This window comes from Motacilla alba, chromosome 4A (assembly GCF_015832195.1).
Source record: "Motacilla alba alba isolate MOTALB_02 chromosome 4A, Motacilla_alba_V1.0_pri, whole genome shotgun sequence".
NCBI lineage: Eukaryota > Metazoa > Chordata > Aves > Passeriformes > Motacillidae > Motacilla > Motacilla alba.
In genome coordinates, this window is record NC_052045.1 from 597,989 (window position 1) to 625,556 (window position 27,568).

The 27,568-nt window shown below is 52.2% G+C and overlaps 1 protein-coding gene across 7 annotated transcripts in view; it reads right to left on the minus strand.

The window, feature by feature from the left end:
- Positions 1-27,568, minus strand: part of FGF13 (fibroblast growth factor 13) — a 190,966-nt gene that overhangs the window by 77,404 nt on the left and 85,994 nt on the right. For 3 of the 7 annotated variants that reach the window (XM_038164603.1, XM_038164608.1, XM_038164607.1), the window contains one exon: positions 1,345-1,512. The exons of 2 other annotated variants lie outside the window; for them this stretch is intronic. In XM_038164603.1, the coding sequence (XP_038020531.1) occupies positions 1,345-1,512 (168 nt within the window). Of the gene's footprint in view, positions 1-1,344; positions 1,513-14,175; positions 14,299-25,333; positions 25,596-27,568 lie in introns of those variants that run through there. 2 more of the 7 variants (XM_038164604.1, XM_038164609.1) reach the window with 2 other exon arrangements.

The window sequence follows — 27,568 nt, forward strand, 5'->3', positions numbered from 1 at the left end:
CCAGAGGAGCTTGTCAGGAACAGTTCTGGGCTCCCAATTTACTCGGGAACAACACAAACCTGACAGATGAAGAAATCCATGACGTCTGCCAAGCCAGGAGAGTGCCACAGGATTCACCTGTCCTTCATCTGGACTGAGTCAGGAGATCACAACTTCTGTCAAGTCAGCCCCTTTCTTCAAACCCTGATTTTAGCACTCAGTTACATCATCACTGAAACAAGAAACCCCTCCCCAAGCCTTACACCAGAATGTGTATCAGAGCTCATATTTCTGGTGAGATGATAAATGCTACTTTAATAAAACACTTTTATTTTAAAACACATAAATCTCCCAGAGGTGGTACAAAGAACATTCATGCAAAATTTGGAGAATGTAACAGAAGAAAGCAATTGACTGAAATATTTTGGGCTAATAGTGACAGCTCAGGAACTGATGCCCATCATTACAGAGAGAACAATGCAAGTGATTTGTAATAAGAACTCCAACCTGCTCACTCTGCCGCTCCTGCAGACTCGACTGTGGCAAAATCCAGCCCTGAATATTTCATCTTAAAACACTTCTACCAGCAGTAGCATTATTTGTCTTGGCAGATACTGGAGCTTATGCAAAAAGTACAAGGCTTACCACGTGGAATATGAAGCAGTAATGCAAAACACATATAGAACAATAAGAGAAAGTATTTAAAAGTAAAATTTAAAATAGCTTAATCTTATGCACACTAGATGAACGAGATAAACCTCACTGGCAATTTCACATCAGTAAACACAGCATGAGGAGAGACCATACCTTTGCTTCATCTGAAAAGGAAAACAATCTACTTTTCTTTTTTTTTTTCTGCTCTGCATGCATTTCATTTCCCAAAATGCAACCAGGCGTGCATTACACACAAAGTTCATCCTGCTGCACCCAAGAACAGCTGCCATGAGCATTCTCTAGCACTGTGCAGAAGCCTTATGGAGTGCAAGGGGCTGGGGACAAGCCGAATCTGATCTGAGAGCCAGACTTAGAGCAGAGTGCAGCTTCAGGAGCCACTGCAAAGACCCGGCTGGGAACCGATGCCGTTTGAGCAGCAAGCAGCTTTGGGCAGCCAAAAAAAAGGGCGGTGTGTGATGGTGAGAGCTGAAACAAACAAACTTCATCGGAGAAGAAGCAGCGTCAGTGGTGTCCCAGAACGACCCGCGGGGCTCAGGCCGCAGTGTCCCGCGGGAGCATCAGACACCGACAGGCAAGCAAAGGGACAGAGTGCAGGCTCCCGCCCCCGCGCAGCCTGGGGACACACAGCCCACCCGGCACACACACGGAGAGGGGAACAGAAACAGGACATGGACCCAGAGTGCCACAAACCTTCCGGCTCTGTGTTCTCTTTGAGGTGCACTTGCTTCAGTGGGCAGCAGAAGATTTCGTGGCACTTAGCACGAAAAGGGGACTCTTTTTTCTTTAATTCCGCAGATTGGATGGAATCTTGCCGTAACATAATGTACTCCTGAGTGCCAGGGGGAGCGTCATCCATAACTGTGGTCACCACACAACAAAATGAACTCAGGTTAGAGCCCCAGGAAAGCAACCCCGAGAAGCAAATCAACTACAGAACGTCAGGGTGGGGAAAGACAGAGGGGGAGAAAGGTTCACAGGGAGGAAAATAAACTTTAAAGAGTAAAGTATCTTAGTTATGGTGCAGAAGGGTGGGGAAAAACATTTACTTTTATAAACAATGCTTCTGATAAACCTCAACACTTCATCCCGTTTCATGCAGCTCTGATAAACAGTAGAGTAACACCCTGCTCTGAAAGCTGCACAGCTCCCTCCTGGATCTGCTTCATCCTCCCCCGGCACCTCCATCCATTCTGCATGCACACTAGGGGAAAAGCAAACCAAACTTTGTGCTTTTAGGGCCTGGCCCCAGGCAGTGTCTGCACTGCCACCCTCCACGGGGACCCGCAGGAGCCTGCTCCCCAGAGCAGCAAGGACAGCCTTTATTGGGGCATGGAATTCACCCCGCTCCTCAGGGCAGGGAGCAGCCAGGGATTGGGCTCAATCACCATTTCCAACAGACAGAAGAGTAGATGTACAAAGAGAAAGCACATTAATCCTGCTGATGGTTTTCTTGTAAAACAGCAAGTAGTTTTTAAAGCTGATCTTATAAATCAATACTGCCATTAATAATGCAGTCTGAAATGCTTCTGAATGGGGTCAAACTATTAAATGGCACAAAGATAAAATATATAGCATAAAGAAAGTTCCAGCTACCTCAAAGTATTACATTACCAGACTGAATTGAAACACTTTTCCACTATCTAGAAAAATGAAGCCTTAATAACAGAGATAGTGAGATTCCTCAGCTCACAGCTTTAGGCACAGATCATCTCACATGAACAAAAATTAGCTGCTTTTTCACAAGACAGCCTCCAACCACCAATTTATAGTGTGACAGAGATATAAAACCATACCCAAAACCAAACCTGGATTTCCCAACCCTACGTTAAAAAAAAAAAAAAGAAGAAGGCAGGAATTTCAGTAGTGAGAAAAGTAACTGACAGGCTAGTCTAAACATGCACTAGCATGCACTAGGTAAGTTTATTTGGTTCCCAAACTGTTGGCCATTAATTCTAACAATTAACTGCTTCCTAAATATCTGCCAACACATGGACATCTTAAAAACCATCAGATTTAAACACGGACCCCCCTCAAACAATATTACCCCATTGCATTCTCATGCACTGGATTTTCTCTCTGCTAGGAGTCATATCTGGGTGATAAATTCAAACTGACAGTTGTTCTGCTCACAGTGGGCAGCCACCTTCTCTCAAGACCTCATTAACCCACCAGAGAAGCCTCACACCTTGGCTGCTGCTGCCTCATTACACCCAGCACCAGTGACACACACTAATAATCCATACAAGGAGCCACTAAAGGGATGCGTGATCGAGTAGGAAAGCACAGGTGGCTCCAAAAGGAGCAGCAGGGCAGTGGAGCACGAGGTCTGGGCTGCCATTTAACCACACCTGAACGTGCCAGTCTCACTCTGGAAGGGCAGGCTGTGCTCGGGGGGCACTGAGCCCCACGGGCAGCTGCTGGCAGCAATTACCAGGAGCCCTCACCCACAGGTCCTGAAGGGCCACTCCTCGGAAAGGTCTTGGTGTGTGTGAGCTCAGAGCATGCAGCATGGCAGACAGGGCCAGCGGTGGCTCCCAGCTGGCAGGGTTTGGCAACAGCTGCCTGGCAGCACTGTGCAGGTCCCCGTGCCAGCTCAGGCAAGCTGAGGTGCAAAGGTGACACTGAGGTGTCACCAGCAGTGCCTCACCAGCGCCCTGCACAGCCCAGCACCACCTGCACGCAGAGCCACTGAGACAGGAGCACCCCAGCAGGAGCCACACCTGCAGCGAGGGACCAACACCCCAAAGGCAACCCCAGCACGCTGTCACAGCAGGGGACAGTGCTGAGGGCCAGCCTTGTCCTGACGCCTGCAGCAAAGCCCCAGCACCACGGCACCAACGCAGCGCCAAGGCTGGAATGACGCATGGACAGCTGCACTGGTGTCAGGGCTCTGAGGAACAGCCAAACCCCTTCCTGCCATGATGAACGGCCCCAAGTCAGGCTGAGAACTGATTACAGAATGAGGAACAGCCCCTGACCCTGCTGTGCACTTCTCCCTGCTGTGATGGCAGCCAGACACCCTCGTGGAGCCCCTGAAATCACAGCTGCAGCACCTCCAGCGTGGCCCCAAGAACAGCCCACAGGCAAGCTCCAGCCACGTGGAATCCATGGCAGAAAGCTTTAAAAAGCTGGTGGCAGCCATCTCTGATGACCGAGGATCATCAGTGCCCGACCACGGGAGGATCATTATCAAACAACTGGGAAGAAGCCCTTTGGAAAAGGGAGAAATATCAGCAGGCACCTGCTGTGGTTTGCCAGCGGGATAAAACCCACCCTTACGCAAGAAGCACACGTACACAGAGCAGGAGGGACAGCACACGTTTCTGGGAAGTCACAGAGGTCAGAGCAGTGTTCACCTGGCGTGCTGTGCATGGGAGCAGAGCACAGGGGCTGCGCTCAGGCTCTGCAGGGAGAGCCTGACCTGGGACAGCTCCTGGGCAGGGCACAAGCTGTGCAGAGCTGCCCTGGGCAGCACCAGCCCAGCCCCAGCTCAGCCAGCACTGTCCCCAGGGCACAAACAGACCCCTCTGGGGACAGCTGCCCTTCCCTGGCACGCGTGGCACCAGTGCCAGCCTCCCACAGGCAGCTCTGGCTCTGCTGCTCCAGCTCAGCTGCTCTTTCCATCCCTTCCATCCCAACGCTCCCCATCCTCCTGGCAGCACACACGGCTGGACACATTCCCACCTTCCCGCGAATAAAGCAGGGATAAGGCCAGGGGTGTCGTGGACAGGTCATTCATTCTCTGCTGAAGAACTTGGATTTTCTCACATGGAAGCGATAAATAACGACTACAGAGCTTTAAGGAAATGAATCCTTTTTTCTCCTCCTACAATTTGATGGAGACCAAACCCAGAGCAACTGAGAGGAATTTGCTTAGCAGCAAATATAAAATAACTGCAGTAACTATTATGTTTCCTAATCAAAACATTCAGCTTGCTAAGTATCACCCTGTAGCACTTTCTTTAGCTCAAATAAAATAATAATAATTACATTAATAAAAACTTGCTGTCAACAAGCCACTAGGAAAAAAATTCCTTCTTCCTGTAAGCTTTACTGAGAGAAAGCAATCTTTAGGATGGCTGCTGGCACCAGGATGTTTTTCAAGATAAATTCAAACATGTTTACTTTATATAAACACACCAGCTAAACAGTCTGCTGGTTTGTGTCTTTCTTTTATGTCCAACTGCATTTCAGTCCCATCCAGAATTGCCAGAAACCATAACATCAACCCTGTCCATAGGCCTTGGCTCGGGTTCCAACTGCATAATCCTTGCTGTAATTCAGACTTTAATAAAGCTGCAAGGAAATATCTTTCCCCCTGGTTTTACACAGAGAGGCTTCTGCTCTGCTAGCTACAGGCTATGGCAACCATAGGGTAAATAAAATCCAGGCAAAACAAATCCTCCTGCTCCTGTTGGACTATTGTTCTTGTATGTATGACACAACTGGAACAAAAAAATTATACTTCCATGGATCCACGCACTCCTGAATGAACCTTTCACCTGAAACATGAATTTTCCTCAGCTCCCTAACTGTTCACAGTGGTTAGTTGTGCATGCTGTGAGCCCCAGGATGCTTACACCTGCAATAAATTAGTTTTTCTGGCGTTTTGGAAGGACTGAAGTCGTGCCTCTACACCGAGGCCTTCAAGCCACAGAGAGCATCAGAGCACCTCTGAGATCCTGCGCCCACAAAGGGAAGAAATCCCTTCCCTCTGGCACGGGGCAGGAAAATCCATTCCCCCAGCATGATCTTTGGAATAATGAGAGCAGCAGCCAATGCCCCTCAGTGTCACCTCCCCAGTGCCACCCCCCAATGTCACCTTCCAGGTGTCACTGTCTCCTCCCCAGTGTCTCACCCCAGTGTCACCTCCCCAGTGCCACCCCCTCACTGTCACTCCCCCAGTGTCACTGTCACCTCCCCAGGGTCACTGTCACCTCCCCAGTGTCACCTCCCCAGTGCCACCCCCCTCACTGTCACTGTCACTCCCCCAGTGTCACCATCACCTCCCCAGTGTCACCTCCCCAGTGTGACCCCCCCCAGTCACTGTCACCCCCCCGTGCCACCCCCAGGACACAGAACAGCCTTGCTCGGGGCACGTCCCTCACCTCAAGGACATGAAGGGCACAGTGAGGTCACGCTGCCCCGGGGCTGTTTGCAGCTCTCAGGAATTTTCTCTTTTGCCTTTCAGGGAAAACACTAGGCTACCAAGTTGCTTTCAGCTCCTTACAGGAACAACTCTAAATAAAACCTCTCTAAAATAACTTCAAGTGACTGCCTGTGGGACAGGGAAGGGCAGGAGGGTGGGGGATTTAGCTGTAATGGCATTTTTGAGACAGCTGATGAAAATCTCTCAGGTCTTTGGGCTGTAAAAATTCTTCTTTTCATCACTGCTTTGTTTCCCTCCTAATTTCTCCCAGTTGAAGGTGTGATTTTTTTTTAATCAGCCACCTGCACAACGTAATAAACTCACCACAACAATACTTACAAGCTAATTGAAAAAAAAAATTCTATTCTGGGGTTGTAAAACACTCAGAACCTCTTAATGACAACACAGTCTATCCAAACCATTTCACATTAAGCTTTGCCAAATCTTGATGAAGTATTCTTACCAAACAGCCTTTCTGACACTTCTGCACCACCCAGAAATCTTATTTTCAGCTTGCAGCTGTGCGCTCCCAACTTTGAAGTCTGGTTGACTCTGACTTGCAGTTTTCACAATGAACACAGACATGACAGGAAGCACAAGCAGCCAACTCTCTAATTTTTATTCACAGCAAGCCATTTCTGGAGTCCCTCATTTTGCACCGCTCCTTCCTCCCCAGCACGCGCCCAAACCCAGGCACCACACCAGCTTATTTCAAACCAGCAAAATACCTTGTGAAAGACACAACTTTCTTTAGATGAGCGCTCGGAACTAAAAGCAGGCTCAAAATGAGCTCTCATTCCATCCGGAGGCTGCTGCTGGATGGGGGCTGTGCCAGCGAGGGCTGCCAGGGACAGCCCAGCTCCTTCACCCTCACGGGGAACAGGCTCCTTGCTCTCAAACCAGTTCCACACACCTCCTCCCTGGCAGCTTCTTCTGGGCTTCTTTCTGACCTGATGTTAAAGGACAGCTTTATGGCAGGCATGAACAGAGCGTAACTGAGACGGGCAGGAACTGTCTCCAAGAACTCAGACACCTGGGGCAGAACCCCCTGCCCAGTGGAGGCTGTCAGCACTCGGACCAAGGAGCTCTCCAACTGCTGATCTCAACCAGACTGCAGCCAGCCTGAGCCTGGCTTAGGGATCAGCCTCCCTAGAGCCTCCAGGGATTCAGTACACGGCTGGGAGTGCCCTGCTGTGTCTGGTGGGAAGGGAGGGTAACCTCCTACCTATGGCACAAATATCACAGGAACGTTTAAAACTCACCACTGATGTCTGAGGAAAGGTCCCTGTGCCAAGGGCGAGGTCCCAGCTGCTGCTGTGACAGTGTGGGGCAGCCACAAACACTGCCCCGGGCAGCTGCAGCCTGGAGCTCAGCATCTCCCCATCCCACACAGGTCCCGTGTGTGTCTGTGGCACAGCTCCATCTTCATTCCCACATCAAAGAATTTCTCTGATGGTTTTAGATAGTGATTTGTTTTCTGATTTGAAACTACTTTCCATTGTGAAATATCTTTATATTTTAAATAAGTGACTGCCTTGTGATCAAAATTTAAAGCTGACAGCTCTTTCCACCATGTTTCTTCCAACATATGTAGGAATTTCTCAATCTTTTAATCTGCTGAAAAATTCTGAAACATGCTCTCTTTGGGTCAACACATAGAATACCATTTTCAGATCTCCCAAAAATATTTGCACAGAACACTCCCGCTTGACCTGGAAGAGTAATTGGATTAACTGCTAGCAGTAATAGGCTGTTATCCTCTGAAAAGACCAGCCCAGATAAGGCTGCATTTAGATCCTCGTGGATAATAAAGACAAAGCCATACGACATCACACATTTGTTGATAAATGCTGCTCAGAAGGCATCTCCCCTCTCCCTGGGGAAGTGGCAGCAGGGTTTCTGCAGAGAGCCTTCTGTGCCAGCTGTGCCTGGCACCCGGTGCCCCCGGGCAGCCCCGGCTGAGCCCTGCCTGCCCTGGCTGCTCGGGTTGCAGCTGCAGCAGGAGCTCCCTGGGGCAGGAGGAGCAGGAGCTCCAGGGGCACCCTGCACACGGGAGCCACTCCCCAGGGACACGGGCTGCCTGCCGTGGGCTCCTGTCCTGGCAGCCCCGCACCGCTGCTGACCGGGGACCTGCTGGCTGCACGGCGGGCAGCAATGCAGCTGCACCCCGGGGTGCAAGGATCAGGAGCACAAGGAGTGCTCTGCTCCAGCCCTGCAGCTGCTGGGGACAGGAAGGGAGAGCCAGCACATCAGTACCTTGTCCCAGGGCTGTGTCACCACAGAACGCTGCTACCAGGGACTGGAATTGGGAAGCACTGCTTCAAGAAAAGGGCTGCTGGGCAGTGCCACCAGCTGCCCGTGACACGGTGGAACCACAGCCCCTGAGGGACTGAGAGGATGTGAGGATGTGGCACCTGGGACACGCTCTAGAACACGAGCTGTTCTGCGTGGCCAGCTCTGAACGACGGCAGGGATGGGCCATGGTGTGTGCCTGGGAGAGCTGCAGTTTGCAGGCAGGGATGGCCATGGTGTGTGCCTGGGAGAGCTGCAGTTTGCAGGCAGGGATGGGGCATGGTGTGTGCCTGGGAGAGCTGCAGTTTGCAGGCAGGGATGGGGCATGGTGTGTGCCTGGGAGAGCTGCAGTTTGCAGGCAGGGATGGGGCATGGTGAGGCTCCACGGTCTGAGTCTCTTCCTCCCTGCACAGCTGTGTGCCTGGGAGAGCTGCAGTTTGCAGGCAGGGCTGTCAGCTCCTGCACCAGAGCTGAGAGGGACAGACCCAGGCTCCTGCCCAGCAGGGGCTGAGGAACAGCCCCAGTTTAGTGAGGAACAGCCCCATGGTGCAGAGCCAGCACCTTTCCCTTCCCAGCCACCAGGGTTTGCAATGCCACACGTGCCCACTCTCACTTGAGCTCTGCAGCTCAGCTCAGCTCAGCTCAGCTCAGCTCCCTGCTTTGCTGTGCTTGCCCCTGCATGAAGGAATGAATAAATGAATGACTGAAGGAATGAAGGAATGAATGACTGAAGGAATGAAGGAATGAAGGAATGAAAGACTGAAGGAATGAAGGAATGAAGGAATGAATGAAGGAATGAAGGAATGAATAAATGACTGAATAAATGAATGAAGGAATGAATAAATGAATGAATGACTGAAGGAATGAAGGATTGAATGAACATTTCCTCCCAGCCTGTTCCGAGTGCTCTCCTGCTTTTCCCATCTGCTGAAACTAATGCAAGCTGGCTGCTTTCCAAACAGGTGGGCTGGGGCATGCAGCACAGCAGACAAGACACTAACTCACAGGGTGCCACCCCTTTTTGTGGAGCGTGTGTTTGGGAAGCAGCAGGCCCTGGGAGCACTGGGAGCACTGGGAGCACACCAGCGCAGAGCTGGGGACACTGCACGGCACCAGGGGCTGGCTCAAGGGAGGGCACTGCACAGCAGGACCTGCCTGGCCAGCTGCAGAAGACAAACCACCCAAACTGCACAGCCACCATTTCTCTTTCTGCTCCAACAGCACAGGACAGGGGCACCACGGAACACAGCAGGAGATGGACAGCAACTCCAGATGGAAATACGAGCCTCAGTCACCCCTGTCTGCCATCAACCCCACTCTGACCAGCCCACAGGGAATTTAAAAATCACTGTGACAACCTGTGTCACAACAGTGAACTTACATTCTTCACTGACAAAGTCTGGGAGAAAAAGCAAGGAACGTCGCTGATCCTCACAGAATGTCCTGGAAGCATGGTGAAAATCAGGCATGCAGAGGAGAAGGTGCCAGGAGACCTACTAGAAAGGTCCAGGATGAGTGGGAAGCTTGCAGGTTTTGAGAGCTTTGCACAGCTTTAGTTTGCTGCTTATGAAATATTAGAAAACTCTTGTGTATCATAACTTTAATGAGAATTTAATTATTAATGTATCCCTACTTGGAGCTAGGAGAATAGTTTCAGATCATAAGGGAAGTAGAGAGAAGTTCCTTTTTTCTTCCTATTTATGGAGCATTATTGTCAACAGCTGGGCTACAGAAAGAGACAAACTTCCCTAGTGTTGGGAAGAAAAAAAAACCCAAAAGAACAAAAACACAGAGAAAGAACTGAAAAATATCAGGATCCTCCAGGAAAACAAGGAAAAGCAGCCTGAAAATGGCAACAAAAGCATCAAAGAATAGACTGCATCCCTCCTGGAAGTCGGAGCACTGCCTCGGGGGAGCAGGAGATGAGCACCAGCCCGGGAGTCTGCTCAGAGTCTGGCACTGGGAGTGCAGCTCCCAGGCTGTTCTCTTGGAAGAGGCACACAAGAACAGGAGCACCATTCACAAAAGGACAGGTGACACCTCCCAGTTATCTGCCCCATTTACTGAGGATTAACAAAAGGAAGGAGGCAAGAAATCGAGTGTTTTAAAAGTCACACTCATTACAGCAAGAGCTGCTCAGAGAAATGGCCTCAGAGGAAATTTTTCAAAGCGAAGCACAGGGAACTCCTCAGCAGAAGCCAAAAGCCTGGGGGTGCCACGGAGAGGTGCAGAGAGTGCCCCCAGCCCTGGGAAGCAGAGCCCTGGGCCCTGCTGTGCCTCAGCACCCCACCCAAAGGGGCAAAGAGCTCTGACCAGGGCTATGCACACAGAGGCTGAACAGCAGAGAAGTCCTTCCAGAAAAAAGGTATAATTTAACATTACTCTTCATTTTAAGGTTGGAAATTATTTTATCAGGTTAAAGCCTAGGCGTATGCAGACAGGGTCCCCATATACAAACACGGGTACACAAACCAGTTCTACTGTAAAACAGACAAATGAAAGGCTGCAATATTTTCTCACATTGATTTCTTAGACTAAGCTTTAGTTAAACTGAATTCCCACCACAGGTAATTTTGCAGAAATTACTTGATGCACACCCCAAAAATTTACCCAGCAAGTTACACCACCTTGAGAAACCCTACTCAGCTGTGTGCTCACTGGAGTCATTCCCACAACAGGAGAAGCCTCTGCCTACCCTGTCACTCCTGCTCCCAGCGCTACCTCCGGCAGCAGCCACTGCTGGAGCTGCCTTCCCCAGCCCAGCTGCCAGCCCTGGGACTGAATAATCCACCCAGCAATCTGACAATCAGCCAGCTCTTCTTCCCTCATCTGGCCCGTGCAGAGTTATTATATCCACTTGAACAGCCATCGACTGAGGAGCAACACCCACAACCCCCCATTCCCCCTTCCCCGAAATAAATGGACTGCATGTCAGCAGCCTGCACTTGACACAGTTTCAGAAACTGTACTTGAAAACGTTTTTCCTCTCTCTACACTTACCTAAAGCCTTTCAGACAGTGCAGAAAGCCATGTGTAATTATGCCATCACTGCTACTCAGTGTAGCTACAACACGCTGCATGCACAGAGCAGGGTTTTGCTTTTCACTGTTCATCAATTTAATCAGCAACAAGACAAATTAGCAGAAGACTAAACAGCCTGTTTTCCTGTTCCTGCCTAGCCTGATGATCACTTGTAGAGTCCAAGCAGATGTTCTGTGTACTGAGATGCTTCTCAGCTTCCCTACAACTTTCTTTTGTAGGTGCCCACAAAAAGAAATTCTTTCTTACCATACATTCTTTTGTATGGTATCCCACACAGGGCCCAGCACCTCTGCTCTGTGCTAGCAGCCCAAGCAGCCCAGAATTGCAATCACACAGCAGAGCTAAAATGGCATTATTATTTTACTGCAAGTGGTGCCTTTCAGTTCCTTGAGACACCGCTGGATCCTGGGAAGGCAGGGTGAGAGGGGAGTCAGCAGCAGGTCACCACAGACCACAGGGCAGGGCTGGCTGCCGGGCTGGGAGCAGCCAAGGGGCAGCAGGAGCAGCCAGGACTCCACTGCCCACTGCACCTCCACAGACTTGCAGCAGAAACTGCAGCAGCCAGGACTCCACTGCCCACTGCACCTCCACAGAGAGCAGCCTGCAGCAGAAACTGCAGCAGCCAGGACTCCACTGCCCACTGCACCTCCACAGAGAGCAGCCTGCAGCAGAAACTGCAGCAGCCAGGACTCCACTGCCCACTGCACCTCCACAGAGAGCAGCCTGCAGCAGAAACTGCAGCAGCCAGGACTCCACTGCCCATGCACCTCCACAGACTTGCAGCAGAAACTGCAGCAGCCTGCACCTCAGCGGGCACGAAGCCACCAGCTGCAGCCCCTGCGAGGGGACATGCCCTGGCAGCCCCCCTGCCCCTGCCTGGCAGAGGAGAGCAGGACCTGCTGGGCCCTGCAGAAGGAAGCAGCCCCACACGGTGCACACCCCGCGGCAGGGAGGGGACCAGGGGCACCAGGGGACCAGGGCAGGGAGGGCACCAGGGGGACCAGGGGCACCGGGGGCACCAGGGAGACCAGGGAGACCAGGGGGACCAGGGCAGGGAGGGGACCAGGGGCACCAGGGGCACCGGGGGGCTGGCACAGGCGCAGCTCAGAGCACCTGACCGTGATGGCTGGGCTCACACCTGGACCCCACGGTGCTGGCACTCTGCAGCCTGACCCAAGAGGGATTTCAAGGCTGTGCGTTTGCAGAAAAGAGTTCAGTCAAAGCAGCAGTAGCTCAGCTGGGTGGCTCTGGCCCAGCACATCACTGGCCTGCTCAAACAGCCCAGCCAAGGCCAGCTGGGCACCGCTCCTGACTGACGCTGTCACCGAGGGCAAGGACACGGCGACAAGGTCGCGGTACAGAAATGAAACGCAGGCCTTTTACAAACCACACAACTTGCCACGGAATTCAGACGTTTGTACAGGTGACCTCCATGCCTGGGTGGCTGCCACCCTCGCAGCTACACAGCTTCCACCCACTGCCAGCTACGGGAGACACCTGGAGCCCTGCCCCAGGAGCTCCCGCTGCTACTCAAACACGCACACAAACACTCCAGATGCAATACACTACTTGGAATTAACTTCTCCAGAAATCAAAAGGCAAAACGATCAAGTGAGGTTGTTCTGTTGGAGCAGAAGTAACAGGGGAGGTTATTGCCCTTGTGTATTTTTACACTACATTGCATAATATGCTCACATTGATGTTCAGCACCGCAAATGACATAAAAAACAACCCAAGGCAGCAAGCACAGCAGAGCTCTGAGAAAAAAATCCTCACATTTCACATTCCAGTGCATGAAGTGAATGCTGCAGACCTCTAGCTTACCACAGCCTATCAAAGCTAGCAAAGACAAATGTGTGTCTTAGAAAAAAGACATTGTTTCAGCACTGAGCCATAAATTAGCTTCTGGTTTTTCGGAGGTAGTAAGTGGTCTTTATTCTACTACAAGGAAAAGCCACTCTGTTCAAACTAAGGACATTGCATGCTGCACACTGTAGCTGGGGAGCTGCCTTGGGATACCACACTCACTTTTGTACTGCTTTGAAATCATCCATATCAGAGAAAAGTCCCTGTTTTCTGTCATTACCGTATTTACACCTACTGAGACTCTACACACCTCCAAAGAAATTAAACCATTTATTCTGTAAGTTGATTGAAAAACTTTAAAACATTGGAAGGATGCTGCTGTAAATGTCTGAAATGTGTGGATTCACACCAGCTCCGGATAAACAAAAAAAAATATCAAGAAAAGCTTCAGAGCAATTTGCAGCAGCTGAATATTTGGCCCAAACAACCCTCAGAGTACAGAGGGCCTGTGAACCCTCGTTCCTGAGCCCTGCACTGCTGTGCACAGCTCCAGTTTGCAATCCTTGCTCTCAGCACCACTCGCACATTCCCAATCACCAGTGCCAGAGTCCTTCCACTGCTCCTGCACACCACATAAGCACTCACAGTATTTTCAAAAGCCCCCAAAACCCCGCTTGCACCTGAAGTGACTGCAGGAAAACTGAATTTTGAACAGCTTCTCAAAGAATTCAGTTAAGTAACAAGGTCTTTGCAGGTTGCAAACAAACCCACCTTTCCTCTTACCTTTAAATTTACTAATCAGTAACTTCCATTCCACCCATGCATTCTGCTCCTGAACTGACATTCTAAAGAGCATTTAGCAAAATTTTATTACCATTTTTAGTCTTTATCCATTAATTTCCCAACAGACAAGTGACAAAGAGCTCTGTGCCTGCTACTGCATGCACCTGCCTGCTTCCACGCCCTGGAGAGGGGGACACGAGCTGCAGGTGCCAGGTGTGCCACCCCAGCCCCAGAGCAGCCCTACCTGTGTCGGTGCTCCAGTCCCAGCCCGCAGGAGCCCTCTCTGGAGAGGGGGACACGAGCTGCAGGTGCCAGGTGTGCCACCCCAGCCCCAGAGCAGCCCTACCTGTGTCGGTGCTCCAGTCCCAGCCCGCAGGAGCCCTCTCTGGGTGAGGGGGACACGAGCTGCAGGTGCCAGGTGTGCCACCCCAGCCCCAGAGCAGCCCTACCTGTCTCGGTGCTCGGTGCCCAGCCCTCTCTGGAGGAAGCAGCAGCGCCTCTGAGCTGCTCTCCTGTCCGGGGCTCTCGTGCAGCTGTGGGATGGAGGCTGTCCCCACTGCCTGTGGCTCTCCAGGCTGCCAACCCCAGCCACCAGGGATGACTCACTGTCACTCACACACATGAAAGGCTTCTGTCCATCCTCTGCCTGCCCGGGGTTCCTGCTGCAGTTGTTGTGCCTCCCGGCTGAGGGCTGGCAGGGCTGGGCTCACCCCTGCAGCCGTGCCAGCTCGTGTCCTGGGGCTCACACCCGGCCCCTGCCCAGCACAGGTTCTCCTGTCCCATCAGGTGAGACGGCAGAAGGGAGCTTCCCTCGCCACACCTGACATTTCAGCACTGAAGCCTCTCTCCAGGAACGCCGTGCACATCACATATTAATAGATTCTGGCTAACAGCTTCAGCTGCACATCGTGTCTGGACAAAGTGCCCCGCTGTGGGCAGCGGCCTGCAAGGGCACTTGGAACAGCTGTGGGTGAGCACAACATAAACCGTGCTGCTGACAGGTCGTCTGCACACCGCACCTCACCTGGTGACTCTCCAGGAGGTGAGAATAATGGCAATTTCACTGAAGCTTTAGCAGAAAGAGGCCAAAGCTCAGGCTGGCCAGAGCACCAGGAACAACCCATGCTGTCCCCAGCCTGGACATCAGGAAGGATTTCTTCCCTGGAAGGGTGGTGAGGAATTGGCAGGGGCTGCCCAGGCTGGAGGTGGAGTCACTGTCCTTAAGGTGTTCAAGAAGCAAGAGGGCATGACGCCCAGTGATCTGGGGAGCATGGGGATGGGACTCCATGATCCTGGAGGTCTTTTCCAGCCCCAATGGCTCCATCCCTGTGTGAGAGGCTGGGGCTGCCCCTGGACCCCTGGCAGTGCCCAAGTCCAGGCTGGACAGGGCTTGGAGCAGACTGGGACAGTGGAAGGTGTCCCTGCCATGGCAGGGGTGGCACGAGGTGACCTTTAAGGATTCCTTTAACCCAAACCACTCTGATTTTATGTGCATCACTCGATACCCAGAAAAAATGAAACAGTCAGAGGACTAGAGGGGCAGCAGACAGAAGTTCCACAGAAGATTCTGATGGAACAGCGTGAGCAGGCTCTCTGCAGAGCCAGGTGGGCTCAGCAGTGTCCATTGACCCCCTGCTGCACCCTGACCATGCAGCTGCACCCAAAGCTGGCCACAGCTCCTTCACACCACAGCTCCCTGCAGAGAAGCGACAGCGCAAAAGCACCACAGCTGCAAAGCCACAGTGAACTGCTGCTGGAAGCAGAGAATGGGTGGTAAAATATCTACAGCCCACCAGAGAGTCTCCACCAGCCCTCAGCAGCCAGCAGAGCTTGCCTGCCCTTGGCTGTTACCTGTGAGGTGAGCCCTGTGCCTCGGTGTGGACTGCAGCACTGCTTCCCTTCCCTGAGATGAGCTGCCTGAACTGAGAGCATTTAGCTCCCTTCCAGGGCTTTCATCATGCTCCAACACGCCGCGACGCCACTACAGCTTTAAATATTTACTGGACATTATCTTGCATCTGGCAAATGCATCCTGATACTCCCCTGCAAGGCCCAGGCAGGATTAAGTTCTCCACTGGTCTCTGCACAGTAACAGATCCCGTTTTATTTCACCACTGCAGTTCTCTCCACATCGGGACTGCAAAGTCCAAGAAGTTTTCCAACAATTCTGTTAGGGCAGATGAGATTTGCAGGCACCAGACTAATTTCTAAGTTCCCATAGCAGTTAAGACTTTTCCTGCCTCCATTGGCTGCCTCATTTTCTGTGCTGCTCAGACCCACCCAAAGACTGCCTGCTACTCTGTTAGTGCTGCCAGTCCACATGCACCTTCTCCCTTTATTCTCTAATTGTTAATTAACTATTTCACGTTTCAAATTCCCATATTTCAGACAAGGTGCTGTTGTCACAATAGCCCTGTAAGTGAATTATTATAACTGTAATGCATTCATAAATAACACATTAAAGGCTTAAAATACTTTTTTTTTTCAGCTGCTGCAATCCAGTTGGCCCACATGTAATAGAAATTGTACACCCATGAAATTAAACTGAGTAAAAAAACTAGTTTTCAAAGGCTTAATTCTCTGAAAAAGTTATTGCCTCTAATTCTTTTTGGTCAAATGTCATTTTCTTTCCGATGCTAAATTAGAATACTAAAATAAATAAAAATGACAGCCTCTGGGTAGGGAGCTGAAGCAATGAACAACCAAATTCCACTGAAGGCCAGGCAATCATGGCGGGGGGAAGGAGGGAGCAGAAAAACAAACACACCAATATTTTCTCATGGACCTGTGGCAGGGTAACAGCACAGGTCTTCAGAGAAGCACTCCAGAGTCAACTTCTGCATGAACTTCTCCACGGGCACGCGCAGGCTGCTTGCCACGGGCCTCCAGGGACCTTTGCCAGGCCCCAGGAGTGGCCCTGCTCTGCTCTGCGCCCTGGCACAGGTGTGCACAGGTGTGCACAGGTGTGCACAGGTGTGCCCTGAGCAGGTGACACATGCCAAGGGCCTGGCCATGTGAGCCACGGGGACAAAGCCAGCCCAGCCTGCCCCATCCCGGCCCAGCCTGCCCCATCTCAGCCCAGCCTGCCCCATCCCAGCCCAGCCTGCTCCATCCCAACCCAGCCTGCCCCATCCCGGCCCAGCCTGCCCCATCCCGGCCCAGCCTGCCCCATCCCGGCTCAGCCTGCCCCATCCCAGCTCAGCCTGCCCCATCCCGGCCCAGCCTGCCCCATCTCGGCCCAGCCTGCCCCATCCCGGCCCAGCCTGCCCCATCCCGGCCCAGCCTGCCCCATCCCAGCTCAGCCTGCCCCATCCCAGCTCAGCCTGCCCCATCCCGGCCCAGCCTGCCCCATCCCGGCTCAGCCTGCCCCATCCCGGCCCAGCCTGCCCCATCCCAGCTCAGCCTGCCCCATCCCGGCCCAGCCTGCCCCATCTCAGCCCAGCCTGCTCCATCCCAACCCAGCCTGCCCCATCCCAACCCAGCCTGCCCCATCCCAACCCAGCCTGCCCATCTCAGCCCAGCCTGCTCCATCCCAACCCAGCCTGCCCCATCCCGGCCCAGCCTGCCCCATCCCAACCCAGCCTGCCCATCCCAGCCCAGCCTGCCCCATCCCAACCCAGCCTGCCCCATCTCAGCCCAGCCTGCTCCATCCCAACCCAGCCTGCCCCATCCCAACCCAGCCTGCCCCATCCCAACCCAGCCTGCCCCATCCCAACCCAGCCTGCCCCATCCCGGCCCAGCCTGCCCCATCCCAACCCAGCCTGCCCCATCCCGGCCCAGCCTGCCCCATCCCGGCCCAGCCTGCCCCATCCCGGCCCAGCCTGCCCCATCCCGGCCCAGCCTGCCCCATCCCAGCCCAGCCTGCCCCATCCCGGCCCAGCCTGCCCCATCCCAGCCCAGCCTGCCCCATCCCGGCTCGGGCTGGCTCTGCACAGCCCCAGCAGAGCAGCAGGCTCCAGGCTGATCTCAGAGCCCCGTGCAAGGACACCTGGCTCTCACAAGGGGAGCAGCTGACCAGCACAAAGGGCTGCACAACCTCCCCCCTCCCCGGGACTCAACACAGATCTCTCCAGCTCAAAGTCAAGGAACGTTCTGAGCACTTCTGTCACCTTGCTGTGCCCCTGAGGCTGGCACTGCCGGCAGGCTGCGGAGCCCACACTCCACAGCACGGCACTAGCTGCCCTCCAGGTGCCATCTTCCCATTTCTTTCCCGTGAAGATACCCAGCCAACAACCAACGGGGAGTGGGCTCAGCCCCAGAGCAGTTCTGTCGGTTCCTGGAGAGGTGAAAACCCAAAAGGACGCTCTTTCTCTGCAGCTGCAGTGAGCAGGCAAGCCCACACTCTGTGGCCAGCCCCGGCTGCTGTCAGTGCAGCAGGGGGAAACGTGAGCCCAGATCTCCCGAGAGCAGAGAGGAGCTGCTCCCCAGCACCCCCAGCTCCCTCCCTGGCACAGAGCCCAGCTCTGCTGCACCCCTGTCCCAGGGCAGGCAGGAGCTGTCCCCAGCACGGGCTGCAGGATGCTCACACCTCCTCCTTACCCAAACTGCCAGCTCTAGTTTTACTTTTGGCTCACTCCTCCTCCCAGGGCTATGAAGAGCTGGTCGGATAAGGCTTTTGCAGGCTATCCAAGGCTACATCACCTAAATGCACACCTCCAGCTCACAGCACTTCATTGCTGCTGCTGCTGCTGCCCTACTGAGAGCTAGATGAAAACAAGCAAATACTGGGTAAAAACATTCCAGAAAAAGCTGGATATTTATGGCTTGTACACAGAAACCTGACTGGCAAGTGGATGCTTCAGGTGGAGATAAAAGGAGTGACAGAAGAGTAACTTTTATCTGTGCAGTCTACATTTAATGACTGCATGAACATTTGCAGGTGATTAGGGCCAGCCTAAGTGCTTTGTTGTTCCTTCGTTCAGTTTCTGAAGGGTCTAGACTTTATTTATTATTTTTCTTCTTTTTTTTTTTCCTTCCTTCCCCCCCCCCCCCCCCCCCCCCCCCCCCATAACTGCAACTAAATATAATTTTTGGCTTTTAAAGACCTATTTCCATTTATAGAATCCAGCTGACAGGCTGGGATGATGTTTCCTGGCTGAGGCATCTGCCTCCTTGTCAGAGGGAGGGATAATCAGGGTGGGTGCAGCAGGCTGGGCACCTCCGGCAGGCTGAGGATGGCAGGGCAGGGGTGTCTGCCCCTGGGATGTCTGCTCGGGAGGAGCCCAGCCCCATCTGCTCTGGAGGGCAGCCAGCCTGCAGGGCTGCTGGGCTGGGGACAGGGGATGGGGATGGGGACAGGGACAGGGGATGGGGACAGGGGACGGGGATGGGAACAGGGACAGGGGATGGAGATGGGGACAGGGGATGGGGACAGGGACAGGGGATGGGGATGGGGACAGGGGATGGGAACAGGGACAGGGGATGGAGATGGGGACAGGGGATGGGAACAGGAACACGGGATGGGAACAGGGACAGGGGATGGGAACAGGGACAGGGGATGGGGATGGGGACAGGGGATGGGAACAGGGACAGGGGATGGAGATGGGGACAGGACAGGGGATGGGGACAGGACAGGGGGTGGGAACAGGGAACAGGGGATGGGGATGGGGACAGGGGATGGGGACAGGGACAGGGGATGGGGATGGGGACAGGGGATGGGAACAGGGACAGGGGATGGAGATGGGGACAGGACAGGGGATGGGGACAGGACAGGGGGTGGGAACAGGGAACAGGGGATGGGGATGGGGACAGGGGATGGGGACAGGGACAGGGGATGGGGATGGGGACAGGGGATGGGAACAGGGACAGGGGATGGGAACAGGGACAGGGGATGGAGATGGGGACAGGGGATGGGAACAGGAACAGGGGATGGAGATGGGGACAGGACAGGGGATGGGGACAGGACAGGGGGTGGGAACAGGGGATGGGAACAGGGACAGGGGATGGAGATGGGGACAGGACAGGGGGTGGGAACAGGGAACAGGGGATGGAGATGGGGACAGGGGATGGGGACAGGGACAGGGGATGGGGATGGGGACAGGGGATGGGGACAGGGAACAGGAGACAGGAGATGGAGACAGGGGATGGGGACAGGGAATAGGGACACTGCACTGCTGAGGCTGCCACAGCTCCTGTTTAATTGCTGGATTTCTTTCCCTAAGATCATGAAACTGCAGGCTCAAAGTTAGAGCTTAAATCATGTCTTTTTGCAGAAAAGTCTAAGCTCCAAACAATCAAATTGTGATTTATAATCTGTCGTTTTCAGTCAATATGTCATGTCTAGCAAACATTGATTTATATGTAAGATTAGACTTTGTGGTTGTACTTTCCAAAGTTTTTCAATACCAGCAATCATAACCAACAATTGATAGGTAATTTTTCTAGTACACACAAATTAATCTTTGCTAATTTGAGCTTACATTACCAAAGTTTCATGATTCACTTCCCCATACAAAGTTTCAAGTTGGTTTGGTTTCTGGGTCACATTACTCTTCCCCTGCATCTTGTCCTTTCACTATTAAACTCTTTGCTCGTAACTCATTCTTTCAAAGTTTATTTCCTTTGTGCATTTGGTAGAAATGCAGACTTGCCTCCTCCATTTTTACCTGGGTCTTTGAGCTCTGATTCTCCTGCAAAGTATCTTCTCATCTGTTAAATTCTTTCAGCCCATCCTTCTGTGTGACATCTGCACCTCCAAGGCTGACATCTACTCACAGAACAACTCCACACTGCCAGTCCAGAGCAGACAGGCAGCCCCTCTCCCAGAGGAGCAATTCCCACCCTTTGCCTGTGCCTTGCCCTGGGGGTCTCTGTTCCCAGCTCCACCTCAGCTCTCACAGCCTGAGGGCAACTGTCCCAACCTTGTCCCGTGCCCAGACAAAGAGTGACTGCACTGGAGCTCCTGCCCAGGTGGTTCCAGGTGTGGAACACAAACCATGGCTTTGCTGAGCTGGTTCCAGGTGTAGAACACAAACCATGGCTTTGCCCTGGTGGTTCCAGGTGTGGAACACAAACCATGGCTTTGCTGAGCTGGTTCCAGGTGTGCAGCACAAACCATGGCTTTGCTGAGCTGGTTCCAGGTGTGGAACACAAACCATGGCTTTGCCCTGGTGGTTCCAGGTGTGGAACACAAACCATGGCTTTGCCCTGGTGGTTCCAGGTGTGGAACACAAACCATGGCTTTGCCCTGGTGGTTCCAGGTGTGGAACACCAACCATGGCTTTGCTGAGCTGGTTCCAGGTGTGGAACACAAACCATGGCTTTGCTGAGCTGGTTCCAGGTGTGGAACACAAACCATGGCTTTGCTGAGCTGGTTCCAGGTGTGGAACACAAACCATGGCTTTGCTGAGCTGGTTCCAGGTGTGGAACACAAACCATGGCTTTGCTGAGCTGGTTCCAGGTGTGGAACACAAACCATGGCTTTGCTGAGCTGGTTCCAGGTGTGGAACACAAACCATGGCTTTGCTGAGCTGGTTCCAGGTGTGGAACACCAACCATGGCTGTTTCCCTTGAGGACAGGCTGGTTCCAGCCCAGCAGGACCCTGAGCAGGCTCGTGACACACAGAGGAGGGGCAGGACCATGGCATGAGCAGGGCAGGGTGGGCTCACCCAGGGGCTCAGCTCACTGCCACTACAACTGAAATAAAGCCTTGATGGGAAGGGCCACCTGTGGCTCCATGTGCAGAGCCAGTACCCTCACCAGGGGATTGTTATTTCAACACCTGTCCGCTGGACGTGGTGGTTTTATTAATAGAAAGGATCACACACAGCCTGAGGTAAATTAAAATTCCAGTTCTGCTATGCCGTGTCATTGAAGAATATGCCAGGCTGTTGTTTGATTTGGTTTCTAGCAAAGCAGGCTAACAAACTCCCTTCCAAGCCATTAATTCAGATATGCAATAAGCCTAACACAACTGCACTGGCTCATTAAAGCAATTTGAGGTAACCTGAACTCATTAGAGCAGCCACCATCTATCCCCTGTGACTGCAGCCTTGTTTTCAGACAGCATCAGAAATGACCTGCTGGGCCAAATGTCCCTTCTGTCTCAGGAAAACTTCAGGGAAACAGCAAATTGAAAACCTTGATTTGCTCAGGATTTGAAATTCATTCAAATGCAAGAATATGATAACATTTGGAGTATCTTTTATCATCCAGAAAAGGATTATTTAACTAGATGAAGGGAAATTCTTCAGTAAAGACAGTACCACGATGGTAGTCATGCAGGACACCAGTTTGCAGATAAAACTGATAAGCTTCCTGCTGTATCTGTGGGAAAGGACACTTTAACCATTCAGGAAAGCAAATACAGGAAGGACAAATTATGAGTGTGCCATAGCTGAAATAATAACAACCAACCTGTGACCTTGGTACACAGCCCAGGCTGCCATCAGTGTACAAAGCAGCTGCAGAGATCTGCTGCCCACACTTAGGGAAAAACCATAAAAATCCTCCTGTGCTTAATAAAAAAGGACACCAGAAGGAAGGTACAAAGGCAACTGAGGCAGCACTTAGCCTTTAAGCAGGGACATTTACAGGGGTATCAAGCTCAGGATAATTAAGCCTGGCCCTTGAACTACATCAACCCATTTAGTAGCTGGAGGTGAAGCACAAAATCCTTGAGTGAGACTAATTTGGAGTCCTCCAGCAGAGGAATTAAGCAGCTTAATACAAAGCACCTTCTGTGGACTTAGCACACTTAAAGAAAGACTTGTTCACATAATAAAAGGGAGACAGGCACACAGCAGACTTTGACCCTCTGCTACCCAGTAAAATCAACTGCCTAACAACAACAACAACAACAAAATCCTCTCTGTGCACGTTTGCTGTTTCCTAAACAAAAATGTGTTTCTTCCAAGTCAGGTTGCCAGCCAGCAGTGCACGGTGGAACCTGCACTGGCAGCACTCCCAGCAGGCTGCTGCCCTCCTGCCAGCCCTGTCCGAGTGACCTCTGAGCTCCCAGCGCAGGGAGGAGTTTGTTAAACTGGATGGATTGGTTTGGTGGTTTATTTTCATTTCAAGCCACTATCTCTCACACACCCAAGCCTCCAGAGCTGGGAGAAGCACCTGGAATGTGCAAGAAGGGTTCTGGGACTGGAAGCAGAGTTTTCCTACCCTCAGTGTCTCTCATTTGAGCTACAAAATCTCACTTTAGCTGGAAGGGACAACACGTCCTGAGTCCTCCCTGTGGGCTGGCCCAGCTCAGGCTCATCTCTGCTCCCCCTCCCTCCCTCCCCAGGGCAGATCCTTCCCTGTATCCATGGAAAGGAGCTGGCTTTCACTGGGACTGCTCAGAGGGGAGTAAGGAGAACTTCATCCAGTAACTTTCTTTCTGAAAACACTTCTGAAGTTCTTCCTCAATTCTTTTTCAGAAGGCCTCCTGAGAAACCTCCTAAATAATTAACATCTCTTTCTCATTTTGCTACCGTAATGTGAATACCTAATCTATTCCTTAGTAACTGCTGTACTACAAGAGAACAAGAGCTGCAGTGGGGCTCCAGAGAGAATCTCCTTCCTCTGAGTCACCTGCACAGCCCCTGGGGTGGCTCAATTCCCACCACCAGAACCCACCAAGGCTCTGCAGCTTGGGGAACACAGGATGGCCCGAGGTGATGCTGACAGCAGGGAGCTCCCAGCCAGAACAACCCTCAGCCCCTCCTGAGAGCCTTCCAGCCTGGAGCTGAGCCCACGGACCAGGGGAGCAAAGGGCACAGAGCTCCCCAAGCACAGCTCTCAACATGACTCCTTCCAAGGAAGCTGTGTTGTCTGGGAGACTATCAAGTGTTTGCTGTAGAACTGCACCAGACACAGGCTCTGAAACTGCCTGTGTCCTTCTCAAAACCCACCTTCCCCTCAATAAATGCTCTGTTATCAAAGTCAAGAGATTTTCTTTTGATTTTTCTAAAAAACCAGCATGCTCCTATTTGGTGCCAAATTTCAGTTCTAATTTTTAAAGATTTTCCTGTCTCTGTCAGAATTGTGACCACATCTCAGTTTCATTTTCCTTCCACTTTCTATCTGGCCAAAAAAATCCACATAATTTAAGTTTGTTAACATTTCCTGTTTTCCTTCCGTATACAGAGAGATTTTAGGCATAAAAACATGGAAATGAATAAATCAAGAGGAGGACAGTGAAGGCACACAATTATACAGTATTTTAGTTAACCTTCAGCCTTATTTCAGCGAAACAAATGAAGAAACTCCTCCAGTCTCGGCAGAAATTTAGAAAAGAGCAAGCAGAATAAGAGCTGGGGGTATTTTAGCGCTCCAGGCTTGGAATTTGATCAATGAGCTACCTCTAGGAGTGTCCAAGGAGCCCCAAAGCCCAGATTTACCCACACTCTGAGGGGATGGATGGGTCTGCTCTGCCCTGGGTTTTCCAGGAGCCCCACTGCAGGAGCCAGCCTGAGGGAGGGAATGTGCATTTTCCATCACTGCTATTCTTTCTCTCTTATGCATCCTAGTTTGTCTCCAAGGAAGGGGGACAGACCTGTAATAGCAGCTCTGAAACATCTTAGCTCCCCCTGGGTGTTCCTTCTCCCTGCCCCACGCCACTGAAGATGGAGCTGAAGCTCAAGGTGGATGATGTTCCTTCCCTGAACAGTGGGACTCCTCTTCCCACCTCCCTCTCTCCATTTCTAGCTCCTCATCTCAGCACCACCAGCACCTGCCTGAGCATTCACAAGGTATCAGCACGATAAAGCACAAAGCTGAAAGTCATCATGGTGAAGGACTGATGGCAGGCAGGGTGTTTTTAAAAGGATGGGTTACAATCAAGCCAATCAGCCTCCAAACTACTCTAGAGAGAAGCACTCCACTTCTGACATCAGGAGGAATTTTCCCCACCTACACTGTCATCCCTGAGGGTGAAGGAGACTCTTGGAAAAATGGAACAGAGTGTTCAAAACAGCAGCAGATCACATGCAGTACAGCCATGCCTCCAAACTCATCCGAAGGTCACCGAGCCTGCACACTGGGAGCTGGGATCTATTTAAATACTGCCACTGTGAAGTGGATATATCCTCATTTCGACCAAAAGGCGCTTCAAACACGGCAGCCTCGCTCGTCAAGCTGTGGAATGTGCTCCAGCCTCACTCCTAGTGAGAATGAAGGAATTAGCACTGCCCTGAACCACCCACCACAGACAGAGCCCCACTGGACTCCTGAGAGGCTGATTACAGCGTCACACTCATTAGGTCAGAAGGAAACACATTTGGTTGGAATCTAGCATTCTCTGCAACTGAGAAGCTCTAAAAGAAATAGAACAAACCAATTTATATGTTTAAAAAGTGAAATAAAGGCCTGTAATCATCAGGGTTCTAATGACCTCTATCGAATTACTGTCCCACAGTAAGGATTACAGCAGCAGCACCTCCCTGCTCCAGCACAGCCCTGTGGGGGGCACGGAAAGGGCTGAGGGGTCCCAGTGAGGAAATAAGGGAATAGCTGGGAGTCAGGAAGAGATGCTGGCAGAGCCTTGTGGGCACAGGGCAAAGGAAAACAGCTCAGGGAGCACAGAAAAAGCACACACAAAAAGCCTGTCCCAAGAGCCAGGCCAGGGTTTAACCCTGGCACAGGAGGAGGAGGAGAAAAGGCATCACAAGTCCTACCTTGAGCTATGGCCCTCCAGCTTCTCCCCATGCCATCACTGCTGGGCTGGCTGCATCCATGGCACAGCAAACACTGCCCACCCTGCCACCCAAACCGGCGCTCAGGATGCACTCAGGCAGCAACTGCAAAAACCTGGAGCGGGGATGCCCGGGGAGGGTGAACGTGCTCAAGCTCTCGTGCCCCGTGTCCTGCAAACGTGGGGCAGCAGCAGGAGGGGCTCCGGGGTGCAGGGCTGCCCCCACTCTGCTGCCTGGTGAGCTCAGCCCGGCAGATGGAGAGAGCCTCAGCAGGGTGTGATGGAGCCCTGCCTCAGCTCCCTGTGTGAGCACAAGGGTACAAACAGCCTCCTGGGAATTAGCATTTGCATGGTATTTGTGCCCTGCTGGCTTGGGCTCTATTCAGGCTGCTCTAGGCAACATGTCTGTACTTCACTGGACACAGCCTGCCTAATAACCATTACTGTTCCTGGTAATTTTTAATGAGTGGATGCGAGGCAATTGTACTTCCTTCCCCCTTCAGAAAGAATTCATGAAAAAGATCTGTGTAGGAAAAATAGACTCATAATCAGAGAAGCCACATGCCATGATCAGAATTAAAGGAGCCATCTGTTTCTTTACAGTCATGCACATCTCAAACAAAAAGTACACACATGACATATGTCATTACTTCCACTTTCCTGAGAGAAAATATTTGCCATGATTGCCTCCCACAGGAGTGCAGGAAGCTCCACCACCAGCCTGCATGCTGGAGGAACCCTTCCCACTGAAGCCCTCCAAGCAGTGGATTCAGGCTTTATCTCTGCCTCGGCCAACCCAGCAGAGCTTTTCATGCCCCTGTGACTTCTCTGCAAACTTATTTTCAAAAGATCTGCAGCCAGGGCTTGGCTTGCTGCTCCCCAGCACCAAGAGGAGCTGCCCTGCTGAGCTCCACACACACACTTGTGTCTTACCATTTAAAAGTCAATTTAGGGAATTACACTGTTCACTGGATGATATATTTTCATGTCAATATGTTGTAATCTGCAATTTTCTCCCAACTTTCCTCTAATTTCAAGATGCAGTGATAAAAGCAGTGATGGCAGTGCACCAGACACACTCCCCAGCAGCAGCTGCCACAGCCAGGGGTGTGAATATTGCCTCAGTGGCAGCAGCAGCACCCTGCTCTCTGTCCTTTGCTCCTCACCCCTCCCTCGTGGCCAGCTGAGCCATCAGCTGGAGGTGACACTGCAGGCAACACACCTGCACCACCAGCACAGGCTATCCCCTGCTGGAGCCACCTCAGTGAGCTGCAGGCCCAGGTACCTGTTCATAAAGCCTTGGGAGCATCCCCTGTGCTCACCCCAGGACACAAGGACAGCGTGGACAGCACAGCTCCTTGGTGCTCCCTGCTGCTGGCAGTGCTGGCACTGCCGCTCCTGTGCCAGGCTCCCTGCACACCACCTCTGGGTGCATCCACCTCAGCCCAAAACGTGAATGTCTGCACTGCTCTCAGAAGCTTCTCTGCTCTCTGGTCTGCTCAGAGAGCACCTAGTCAGAAGGCAAGCAGGATCTGTAGGACAGCTGAAATTATCAGATTTCTTTAATCCCAGCAATAGCTGAGCTCTTGCTGTGCAGGCACAGAATGACAGCTGCTCCCCCCAGAGCTGCCCTGCCAGAGCTGCCCTGAGCTCTGGCACTGCCCTGGGAGCCACCAGGAGAGGAGGTGCCACCCTGGCCCTGGGACACGGCTGGCAGTGCCCTGCTCCCCTGCCCAGCCCTGCCCAACACACCAGCCCTAAACCACAGGGAACAGACCAGTGACAAATGTTCTGGAAAAAGCCTCTCCTGAAACGTGGTGAAATTCTTCCACCTAAGACATCTCCTCCTCTTTTCCCTGCCTTGCCTCAGCTCAAACACTGAGCAGTTCAAGGCTACCTACTGTGCCCTGAGACACTGTGAGAGGATTTCTTTAGAAAAATCAAAGAGTAGCTTAATTTAAGTTTGTCTGACCTGGGTTGTTACCCTTGCTTTCAGTTATGGAAAACCTTTAAATAGGAACAGCAAAAAAAAAAAAAAAAAAGAAAAAAGGAAAGTAAAAGTTGTCTCTGGTTCTTCAGCTTTTCTCTCTGCAGGCCTGAATGTTTTTGCTGTAAGGGGCTCATCAGAGGCCAGCAGAAAAGCTCTGCAGTTCAAACAGTGGCAGCTCTGCAGGGGGATGTCTCCCTCACCCAGCTGCTCCCCCTGCAGATCACCACT